Source organism: Antennarius striatus, chromosome 3 (genome assembly GCF_040054535.1).
Source record: "Antennarius striatus isolate MH-2024 chromosome 3, ASM4005453v1, whole genome shotgun sequence".
Lineage (NCBI taxonomy): Eukaryota > Metazoa > Chordata > Actinopteri > Lophiiformes > Antennariidae > Antennarius > Antennarius striatus.
Genome location: NC_090778.1, coordinates 8220381 through 8232953, shown reverse-complemented (window position 1 = coordinate 8232953; position 12573 = coordinate 8220381). Strand labels below are relative to the sequence as shown.

Sequence of the window (12573 nt, the reverse complement as noted above, 5' to 3'; positions counted from 1 at the left end):
GATGATTTGTCTGAAGCATTTGACACACGCGGGAGCCAGCTTGTGCTTTTATTGTTATTTTGCCGCGTGACTCTGTGCCTGCCTTGACTGCTCTGTGAATAGCAATGGAGAGATGTTATTCTGGGGATCTGAGGGGGGGTGGTGGTGGGGCGTTAACGGTGGAACAGGAAACACTGGGGATTGTGATTCCACTCTTATAGTTAATTTGCTTTGTGCTTTCACAGAAGAAGTCCTGGGTGGTCTTTGTCAGCATCTGTGTGGGAGTTAGCAGGTTTCAGGAAACACAGAGGATCATCTGTCTTTTGTTTTATTACTATTTGGCATGATAAATTTGCATTGTTTATCTGGGTTTAACATAACACAACAAAGCCTCATAGCAAAGCCTCTTATAGTATTGGACTGTAGATGCAGTGCAAATGAAACATGGTAATATAAATCTAAACCTAATCCCTAAAGTATTGAAATGTGCCCTCGACATATAGCACAACAGGAGCAGAGGAGGGAAAAGCAGTTGTGTTGCTATTCACAGCCATAATGATAAGGTAAGTTAACAGCAGTTAGCATGACTGGAAATATTCTCACATAAATAGTTCTGGCCCCACAAATGAACTCTCTTGTGGTTCAGTCACTAACATATTGAGAAGCAGTTGTGCAATATAGCAATAAATAATTGTAGAGAAAATGATACTGAAGCATTATAGAAAACATCCTAGTTGATCAGGGACATCCTGATCAGTTTTACTGGTCACAGTCTCTGCTGGAACTTCATTTGTAACCTTGGCAGGAGCTGCTGCAGCTTGAGGTGCTATAGAGAAAAAACAGCAGAGAGGCTTAGAAGAAAAGCAAACATACATCTTTTTTTTAAAATCCAAACAGGTGAGAAAAAAATAGTAATTTCTCATTCATTGTGCAGAGTAAAGTGTGTGAACAACTGATTGATCTTCATACTAACAAAACAGAAGCTCAAGCTCATCATCTGGGACACCAAACGCCATCAAGAGCTCTGTGTTGGACTTGGCAAAGAGGCAATGTTTTCTCAAGTATTTACAGACTATGCTTTGTGAAAAGGCTTTATTTATTTATTTCATTGTCAAAACAGCAAGAATATTGTGCAATGAGTTATCTCTCAAGTCTGCAATCTTTATTGAGTCATAACGTTGAGAAAAATCCTTCAATGCTGATTGCTGTTGCCCTTTCAGCAGAACCATTTCCCTGAGCTACTATAATTGGAACCATATTAAGCGGTGAAGATAAGAGTGTGGCTCTTACAGGCATCACTGACTTAGTATTTCATTACATGCAACTGTGGTGATGGCAGTGGTTTACATCACTCACACACTTAAAATTCGAACACTGTTTTTGGTCCTTTTGGTATCAAGTACTTTCCCAGAGGTCATTTTCCACTCAAGCATGGTAGCCATGGTTATCATAGGGATACCATGCAAAACTAATCTTCAACGCGACACACATCTCTAGTTCGTCTCTTGAGAGATTTTTCTAAAAGATTCCTCTCCTACAATGACAGTTAAGTTGATTGGTTGTTTAGAAATTACATCCATCAGTTTCTGCTAAGTAGAATAATCCATATTGAAGATGCTGTGATAATAATCTCTGACCAAACAGTGTACCTAACCAGTTTCTTTATAACCTCAGTAGAAATTATGTCACAAATGTACAAAGTTTAGCTGTTCATCACATACGTCAGTAATACAACACACAAGATGAAACAGAGTCTACAGCAGAATGTCCTCAACAAAATGGTGAAAAAGACAACAGCACATGCAGCATGCCTCCAGCACATCAGCCATAACAACAACGAGACAGTAGTCAGTGCTGTGTTTTTTCTCTGCTTGTTCAATGGTCCTCTGCTCTACGTGAATATAGTATTTTATTTAAATAATTCAGTTAATGGAGACTAGTTGATGTTGAAGACTTTTGCAAAAGCAAGAAGGTTCTCGGTTTGAAGCTCAACCAGGTGATTTTCTGTGCCTGTTCTTTTGGGCTAGTTCTCCGACTTCCTCACCTTCCAAAAACATCCACTGCATAGTGACTGGGGAATCTAAATTGTCTGCTGGTATAAATAAGAGCATGCATTTTTGTTTACTTTGTCTGTAATGAACTTGTGACTAGTTCAGAATGAACCCCGCCCCTGACTTCATGTCAGCTGGGACAGTCTTCAGCCCCCTGAGGCTCTGCAGAGAATAAGCGTTTAAAGGAAATGGATGGTTGAGATGTATGGATGTTCTCAGGTAGCACAGCTTCTGTTTGGGACCTAGTTTCTTCTGTGGGACCTAGTTTCAGCAGTATTAATTCATGTTCAGTCAAGTTTCTGGCTTGTGTTATTAATTTATTCATTCAAAGTGGGACAAATGTTTTCCTTTACATTCTAATCAGAGAATGTAACTTTAGGAGTAGGCTGTAGCTTAAAGCACTTTTTTTTTTCATGAAAATTTAACATTTATCCACTATTTTTCTCCCAATTGTAGGTAGATTTCTTTCAAGGTTACATAGACAAATAGAATCAAAAATGTACTATAGTAGACTTATTTTTATATGTTTACCTCATAACCTTTTGACTGTTTTTGTATGTAACTAATACAGTTTTGGGAAATGCAATCTATTAAGAGAAATGTTGATCACAGCTAAATGTAATGTAGTATTTTATAAAAACCCTCACGGTCAAATCAATAGCTCATAGCTACAATTTGCAAAATGCTGCATTGCGTTTCTTGGAAAATCTGTAAGTTTCAATCGGTTAATTTCCTTTGAAATTTTGGAAGTGTGGTAATGAGTAAGTTATTCAAAAAACTGATCCAGATATAAAGCAGATGCTAGCAACTGGGTTGTTGATCCCTGTTAATGTGTTGTTAAACTGTTGGACCACAGAAATCCTCATTTTAGAGAAGTGGATCCCTAAAGAAGACTTAAACCGCATACAAATCTATCTCCCCATGTCAACAGGGGAGTCATTATTTCTGTTATCGCCACGCTGAAGAGCTCCAGCCATGTTGTTTTATTACCGCTTTGCAAGCTTCTTTACGTAATGTACTGCATGTGCTAGTAGGAAAAACAGTTTCTCCTCCCAGACACTAGTGATGGAGGGTGATTTTTATGGACTCTTGATGAATAAATGGTAGATTAAAAAAAAAAAAAGTCCGGATATAGATGAAAGATGATTTGTTGGTGCTTAATTTTAGGACGGTGGTAAGTCAGGCTGAGGTTAGAAAAAGGAATGGTATGACATTTTTAAAAATGTCTCCTCGTTCCACATTCAAATAGGCAGCTTTCAGGCAGATTCATACCAGTAATATCGTAACAGTAATTATCTTTCTGCTTGTCATTTTGATCTTATCTCTCTGTCCTTTTCTTCCAGTACTTTTTGAATTGTATTGAAGAAGCACAGATATGCACATAAATTTCATTAAATCTCTAAGTGGAAAATTAATACCAAAAATAAAATGTAAATGAAGTGAAACTTCACATTGCCATGCACAGCTATTTATCTCTGTTTTAATGAATCCTCTCTTTGCTCATCTTTCCTCTGCAGGTGGACCCCATGTTCACAGTGCCAGCTCCTCCAGCTACAGGTCATCCCGGATCCTCTCTGCCCTCCACCCCCTCCTTCTCCTCACCAGCCCTCCCCACTTCTAGCCCTAAGCAGCTAGTTGTGAGGACAAGGTCTATAGGCACTAACACCCAGGATGGAAGCGTCTCAGGTGCAATAGAGGGTGATTGTCTGGGCCCGTGCCAGCCGGGGACCAGTGTCAACCTGGAAGGCATCGTTTGGCATGAGACTGAGGAAGGTAAGGAGTATGTCAGTATCACAGTTCAATGGAGGTGAATGGAATATACCGTGTTCTTTGAAGTGCTAATAGACGAATGCGGAATTCATATAAAGGTCATTATTAGTTGAAGGATCAAGTTGCTTCTAGATCTTTCAGTATGCTGCCACATAGAAACGGTTAGCAACTCATGAAGTAGAGTTGGTCGTCTAATAACAAAATGGATCAGGGGTTTGAATCCCAGTCATTCTCTGCCTCGTGCAAGACACTTCACCAATATTGCCTCAAGAATCACTCCTATCGTCTCAATGTTAAAAGTTTATAAATGGTGTCTGGATGTATTTGGTGGTGATGGTGAGGCTATTGGTGCAGATAGGAAGCCACATTTCCGTCAGTCTGCCCCAGGGCAGCTGTGCAGTAGATATAGTTTACCGCCACCAGTGTGACTGTGGACTGAATGAATAATGGATTTGGTGTAAGTCTTAGTGTGAGTCCTTAGAAAAAAGGACTATATAAATTCAACCCATTATTATTCTCACAGGAACTAAAACTACTCATTAATTGTGCTATAATAGTAATTTCCTTAATAATGTGTGAAAGATATTTTTGAGAAGAAATTATATCTAAAATACCAACACTATAATTGTCCATATTATTTATATTTTTCCACCGTCACTATAGGCAAATGCTTCCATTCCTTATAAATGAAAGGAATGGAAGCTTGGTTAGAGATAAAAAGAACATTTGTTTATTCTCAACGTCTTCAGTCCTTCCTGCTTTCTGTATGTACAGTATATGTGTGTTTTTTATTTTATTATAATGTTTCTATAGTTTCTGTGTAATGTTATTATTTTCCTTCTCAACTAAAAAAATAATAAGTCACTGCCTTCATAGTTAAGGACAGACAGCATTACATCGAACAGTAAATGACATTAGTATGTAATTCTAGATAATGGGCTAAAACATGCAAAAAACAAAGATAATATATTTTTATACAACAGACTGACATGGCTGAATGTGAATGTTTCCAGACAGGGACAAAGTGATGTGAAGATGTGGAAAGTCTTAAGTGTCAAACATGACTTAATAAAATGCTTTTGTCACGCTTCAGTGGTGTCAGGCAGGTGGAAATCCATTAGCGGCTTTTCTGATCCTCAAACTAGACTTGACTTTGAAACTTGTCTTTACCTTGATGCGTTGTAAAGCCCAGAGTTACCCTTCACTGCACTCTGTCAGGTTTATTTTCCCTGCAAGTGTCACATTTTGCACATTAGTGATAATACCTGCCCATTTAATTTCAATCTCTAAACAGACTTTACAGACAGAAGCTGACAATCACAAGTGAAGCTAAACACAGCCTGACTGAAAGCAGAACACTGGCTGTTTGCCAGTTGAAAACCAGGTTTACAGTGCGCCCTCGCACATTTGCGCATCAACACTCGCGACTTCACCTCATCGCGGATTTTTGGTAGGCAGTCACGTGATACCATACTCCTATTCTATTGGCTGACGGCATCTGGAAGTGCGCTCCGTTCCGTGAGTCTTTGACTTACATGAAACACAAAAATCCTTTACACAGTCGATAAGAGTGTGGGAAAAGGTAATACAGATAGAAGGTGGTTTAATATCAGTATGGGGAGGGTTTATAAACCTTTAAATTATCGTGAATAATAACATAAATAGTTTGTCTTTCTGTCGCAGAATTCGTTAATCACATGCGGTTCCTCGAACACATTAACTGAGAGGAACAAGGGCACACTATAAATACTGAGGTTTGAATTTTCAGCAAATGGTTTGTTTTGGTTCTACTCATTAAAATTGAAGATGGTGTCATTTTGTAGGACAGACTGCAGACTGCAGTTCAGCACCCAAATTTCACAAACCTCTAAGGGAGCCTAGTAGTAAACATTCACACCTCCTTAGAGGTGGCCTTTAAGGTTTAATTGGCTTACTTTTTGTGGTTCTAAAATAAAACTGATCGTGCCTCCTGGAAAAACCAACAACTTTAACTGTTTATATAAATGTGTGTGTGTGTTGTAACATTAATGAAGCCTTGGTTATACTAAATGTCCTCCTCTGAGTGGACATTAACATAACTACTGTTTGACTTCTATGACCTGTCAAAATATTGTGGGACACAAGGCTGTCCAGTTCTGACACAGGAAAACAGCTGTCAATTGGTTCCATCCAACAATAAATGGTAATTCATTTTAAACTAGATCAGCTGCAGTATTTTTTCTGATCCAGAAACAAGCAGGCCAAATCTGTGTGGCAGATCAGAAACGAGTCCTATGAATCAATTTTTATAGTTCTGAAAGACAGTGATGCACATGGTTTGGGCATCAGGTCACTAGCTGCTCCTGGGGTATTATTTGTCACTGAGGGAAAGCAGCAATGTTTTATCTCCGTTTAAGCACCTTTTCCGGTTGGCACAGCCTGTACTTCACATTGCAATATTACCTCTTAGTAAGTAGTGAAATTGTTGATATAAAAAGAAGCTTATATTTCAACACAGTTTGGTCCGGAAAAATATTTTGTCTCTTTGGCCAAATGGCTTCATTAAAATTAGTGTGAGTTATATAAACATAAGCCGCAAGGGAAAAGGAGATTCTTATCTTTGTAATTATGGATAGTTTGCACTTTCAAAACAAAAATAAGGACAAAGTAATGTTATTTTTAAACATGACATCATAAGAGCAGCTTTGGCACTGAGCAGCACAGGATCATGAGCCCAATGCAAAAAGAAAACTAGAACCAGCCTCCTGTCCAACACTACAAAATGATACCATGGGAGTACTGGGCAGTGGATCAGAAAGCCTGATGATTCACCCGCCGATTTTGACGCTGCTGTACTTTGATAGGCTGTTAACGAGGACAGCACTCAGCGCTGCGGCCTCTCAGTGGATGTGTAATACCTTACTGCAGGCTGCTAATGAATAAATCCCATTTCTCTGTGTCCATCTCGCTTGACAGAGAGAATTTTGTTTTCCAGCCCAGTGTTAATTAACTGCAGATACTCAAGTTGCAAGTGTAAAAATAAAACAGGAGAATAAGAAGAAAAACAAACATAGCACAGGGGAATATATCCTAAACCAAAGAGCGCTCCTAACCAGGCCAGAAAGATGGTGAATCCAGGGGAGGAAATACAGAATGTGAATTATACATCTTCTGCTTCCATCTCTAAAGAGAGTTTAAAAAAGGGCTACAGCAAAAACACTTACAAGGAGATTTAATTGCCTGCTTCCATACCTTGACATGAGTGGAAAAATAAGAAATTCGAGGAAGAAAATAAAAATGACAAACACTGAAATTACTCCTACAAAGATTCAAAATTCAAACAAAAGCAAGAAATGAAGAACCAGAGTTCACAATGACCTTCAATGGAGCTCTGTACACAATTCTGAGAATATTCAATGTGTCAAGTCACTTAACATAATACAGTAGTTTCAAGGTCTCCATTGTAACGATTTTCCAATGGCTCAGAAAAACAATACAATGTCACCTTGGACTTTTTTTTTTCCACGTAAACATGCATTTATGTATGTTATAAACTACAGTTGAGCTAAATTAAGTTTCCCTTAAAAATACTAGCAGATTTTTATCTGATGTGTTCAGATATTTAGTTCTGTAAGGGATTTCAATCAAATCCAGATTTGAATGAACCATGAAAAAATTGTTGCAGATAGAGAACGTCACAGGACTGTTAGCACTTCCTTCTTTGATGTTTTGGAAGCGTCAGGGGGCTAAGTTCCAAACCGGTTTTCACAGGTGTAGACATACGGAGAAAAAATACATTTTGTGTTTCAATATCTTTTATAATTATATGATAATGAAGAATTTTCCAATCAACAGTCATTATTTAGGTGAATCTCGTTTATTACAGCAGATAATGTATGATAATTCTGTCTGGAAGGCTTTGGTGCTTTAGCACCTCAGTGATTGAAAGTTGGAGGGATCTGAAAAGTAAATCTTGGTGCATGGTTGTGGTGGTGTATGAGTCTTCTCAGATTGAAGGCTGATGAAATGATGAAGTTGGTGAATTTGTAATATTTGAGGGTTGATAAGGCAGTGGAGGGTGCACATTACAGCAACAGGAATGGAGAAGATGGATAGAGATAATCATATAATCATATTAATGCAGGAATCTATACACACACACACACACACACACACACACACACACACACACACACACACACACACACACACACACACACACACACACACACACACACACACACACACACACACAAACAAAAAGAACAAAACATGGCCCAGGGAGGAAGATTCATGCATGTATGCGGGTGCGTCACTGTGTAATTGATGAGATTTAACCAGCTGATGAGAACAACTGATATCTCAATTGACAGCCCCAGACAATGACAGCAGAAAATTAAGACAGAGCAAGCATGAGACGTGTGAATGACAGGATGGTATGATAATATTAATAATAATTCTATTAAAATTGTAGCCAATATCCCCTTCCACTGCTGAATCTTTTCTTTGAATTATATAGATGTACTGTAGGTTTGGTTTGATGGAGTGGAAGGATACCGGTATTGTTAATGCTTACAAACCTTTATCATGTGTGGTTTATTGTAATTAAAATCCTTATTATTCAAATAGTGGCAAAGAAGAATTTGGAGAGCGGAGAGGTTTGCAAAGAAATTGCATGAGTATTTGACAATCTTTATTGTATCTTAAAATAAAAAAAGACTCACTTCATCATACCTGCACACCAAAAAGTCTGTTTATGTTTGTGAGGTTTCCTTCCAAGAAGCAAAGAAAAAACAAGCAGTATTGAATGCATCAGGTACTCAGTTGAAGAAGTAAGTGCAAACAGAAAACATCAAAACATTTTTTTCAGGTTTATGTGAATGAGCTGCACAAGAAAAACATGATAACTGGATACATAAATAACTGCAAATGAACCTGGACTGTTATTTACTGCGTGTACTGTTAGGTATTTACAACAAACATAAATATAGTGAGGCATATTATCATATCATTACAATGAAATGTGCAGTATTCATTTTGTTGAATATACAAGTGTGAAGAACACTGAAAGATGGAAGAAGGAAGGATAAGTCCAGGCTGACAGAATGTACAGATAAGATGGAGAGAGAAGTGTGAAAGATGGACAGAACGGCAACAGAGGGTTTGTCTATATTTCTAAACCAACAGTGAGCTGGAGAGATGGAGAGGAATGTAAATATGGAGTTGGAAACAGATGATCACTTCAACAGTCAATGTCAAGTGAGTCAAAGAGATGAAAAGTATGACAAAGATACAAAGAGACACAAGATAGTATTTTTCCTTTTTCATCCTGATAAGTCCTCCCTGCTGCTGTGGGGAGGAGTGATACGAGGGTAAGATGTTGGTTGGATGTTAATTTAGCAGGATACTAATTAGAAAGACAGAAAGGAGAAGAAGACGATGAGACCACCATTTCTAAGCCCACTCCGCCTCCTCTCCTCCTCCCTGCAGGAGACCAGGGTCTGATGAGCGCTAATCAGGTGGTGATTGGCTCAACTCCACAGACTGTTTTTCTGACTGACTGACTGTCTCACTGTTTGTCTGAATGGATGCCAGAAAATCACAGCGATTACAAACAATGTATAAACTGTGTTAATGATTAGACTGTTTAACTGTAGCTGCCCGCTGTTAATTGCCCTTAAAGGAATAACACACTTGATTTAGGAATCACTTCTATTCTCTTATTATGAAGTTTAAAGGAACAGTTTAGATCAGATCAGTTTTTAATTCCTCATTTATGTATCTCTATAAACAGTCTACAGGGTGTGCCTAACATGAGGGACATTGGTGGCACCACGCATCCTTCTCAAATATCATTTGCCACATCGTGCATCACTCCCTAAAATGTTATTGGCTAGCTTTTCCAGTGAGAACAATTTTTCAAGATGAACTGTTGTGTTTTGGTTCGTTTTCTTCTTTTTTTTCATGTTGTTGACTTGTAGTTTCAATTTCTGTTTGAGGATGAATGTTCCAACCTAGAGTTGTGACTGGTTGGCTTACTAATCCTTAGTATCTATTCATTTTTCATTCATTCATTTTCCAACCCGCTTAATCTGCTAACGCAGGTCGCGGGGTAGCCAGTGCCTATCCTGGCAGTCTCAGGGCGTGAGGCGGGGGACACTCCGGGTACGACGCCAGTGTACCGCGGAGCCACACGGAAACAAACGATCATTCACACACACACTCACTCCTATAGTCAATTTGGGACCGGCCAATTAACCTGAAGCGCATGCTTTTGGAGGTGGGAGGAAGCCGGAGAACCCGGAGAGAACCCACGCAGACACGGGGAGAGCATGCGAACTCTGCACAGAGCGGGACTCGAACCCGGGTCCGTCGTGTTGTGAGGCAGCAGCGCTAACCACTGCGCCACCGTGCCGCCCTTAGTATCTAATAAATGCATTTATTATACTGTAAGCCACCATGAATGAAAGCTCCACCTGAATGAATGTAATAAAAAAAACTACGAGGTCCCCTTGGAAATTCCACAATAAAATAATAATATCAGACTTTATACCAAACATATGAAAACAAATGTATTGGTACTATACACCAAGGACACCCAACATAGTCAAAAATGAACGTGGTGATGTAACGACTTTGTGTTGGCAAATCATGGATTGTGCTGGGCGGGTATTGCGAATCCATAGATGAATGTTAGCAGGCTAGCTGGAGAAAGAAAGCTAATTGTGAGATTGGGAAAGGAGCTAACGTTAAAGAAAAAGGCACCTGTCAAAAGAGCAAGTGGAAAATAATGTTAGAGAAGTGATAGTTCTGTTAGCTGACTACATGAACGGAACTGTATGTAGTTACTGAAAGACCATTTTTGTCAGATGCCGTGGGAGCATTTTGGATACTACATCGATTGTCCCATTCCAAACAGAAACCATGGCTGGACAGACTGTTCGTGCTAGCCAGTTAGTTTCACTCAGAATTTGTTGCCGTTTTCTGTGTAATTCCTACTGTTTGGACTCTCTGCTCAAAAACATGAAAATTGTTGGAACAGTTATGACACTCTAAAATTATGTTAACTGGGAAGTCCAGTATGTATTGTATATGTATTGTTATTTTTTCTCCTAACATAACATATGTCTTATCAATCAATCAATCAACTTTTATTTATATAGCGCTTAATCACATCTTAAGACATTTCAAAGCGCTTTACAGATAGAAAGCCAACCAAGCCCTCCAGAGCAAGCATATAATACAATGACGGTGGTAGGGAAAAACTCCCTCATTGAGAAAGGAACACCGGGCAGGATCCAGGCTCTGGAGGGCGGTCATCTGCCTTGACTTGTTGGTTGGGAAAGAGAAATACATTGGGGACAGAGATAGGTCAAGTAAGAGACAGATGGAGAGAGAGAGAGAGAGAGAGAGAGAGAGAGAGAGAGAGAGAGAGAGAGAGAGAGAGAGAGAGAGAGAGAGAGAGAGTGAGAGAGTGGCAGATAGGCCAGTTTGAGTTTAATGTCCATAGTGTGCTGTCGCTGAATTGGGGGCGGGGTTTCCAGGCCTTTGGATATCCTGTCTTCCATCAGCGTTGTCCACCTGTGGAACTGAGGCACAAAGACAGCATCAGTATCGTGCAGACAAAGAGTGTGATTTGACAGTAATAATAAATTCTAGGAGCATAGAAAGATAAAGAAAGCGAAAGAGAAGTGACAGGAGCTCCAGAGTATCTCCCTTTAATGGGAGAGGAGAAAAATACCCTCAGCAGCCTAAGCCTATAGCAGCATATCTAGTGGGGTATGTGTTTTTCAATTGTAGGCTCTGTCAAAGAGGAGGATTTTTAATCTACTCTAAATAAGCTAAGGGTGTCTGCCCCCCGGACCGAGGCTGGGAGATCGTTCCAGAGTAAAGGGGCCTTATAGCTGAAGCTTCTGCCTCCTGTTCTACTCTTAAAAACCCGACGGGTCACCAGAAATCCTGCATCCTCGGATCGACGGGCACTGGGTTGGTGATACACTTCAATAAGATCTTCAATGTAAGACGGAGCCTTACAGTGGAGAGCTTTACTGTATATGTGATCATGAGGACTTTGAATTGTATTATATAATTAATCGGGAGCCAATGAAGTGACGCTAGGACAGGAGAGATGTGCTCTCTCCTCCCAGTTTGAGTCAGTAACTACATTCTGAACTAACTGTAGAGTCCTATTAGAGGAGCTAGAACAACCCGATAATAAGGAATTGCAGTAATCCAATCTAGAAGTAACAAACGCATGAATGATTTTCTCTGTGTCTTTAAAGGATAAGAAATTTCTAACTTAAGCAATATTTCGCAAGTGTAAGAAGGCTGTCCGGGATACAAACTTGATATGAGAATCAAAAGACAGATCTTGATCAAAAATCACTCCCAAGTTCCTGACTTTGTTTGTTGAGGGTAGAGCAATGCTATCTAAGTGAATTGCAATGTTAGAGAAATCCTCTCTAAGATGCTTCGGCCCGATGATAATAACTTCAGTTTTGTTACTGTTCAACATTAAGAAATTGTGAACCATCCAGGATTTAATGTCCCTCAGGCAGGTTTCCAATGTAATTAGCTGATCAGATTCATTTTTTAAATTGATAAATATAATTGAGTATCGTCAGCATAACAATGAAAATTATTGTTATGTTTCCTTATAATATTTCCCAATGGTAACATATGTAACGGGTCAGAGGTAGGACCCACGTACAGCACAGACTGAGACCAGATCAGTAATAGTCTAACAGTTTATTCTGGGGTTCGCACAGAATGGCAGCAATATTCCAGACAGTCT

At 39.3% G+C, this 12573-nt stretch overlaps 1 protein-coding gene across 1 annotated transcript in view; it reads left to right on the top strand.

Annotated features, from left to right (window-relative positions):
• Positions 1-12573, top strand: part of znf608 (zinc finger protein 608) — a 105824-nt gene that overhangs the window by 40918 nt on the left and 52333 nt on the right. The window contains exon 2 of the mRNA XM_068309658.1: positions 3548-3803. Coding sequence (XP_068165759.1) covers positions 3548-3803 — 256 coding nt within the window. The remainder of the gene's footprint in view (positions 1-3547; positions 3804-12573) is intronic.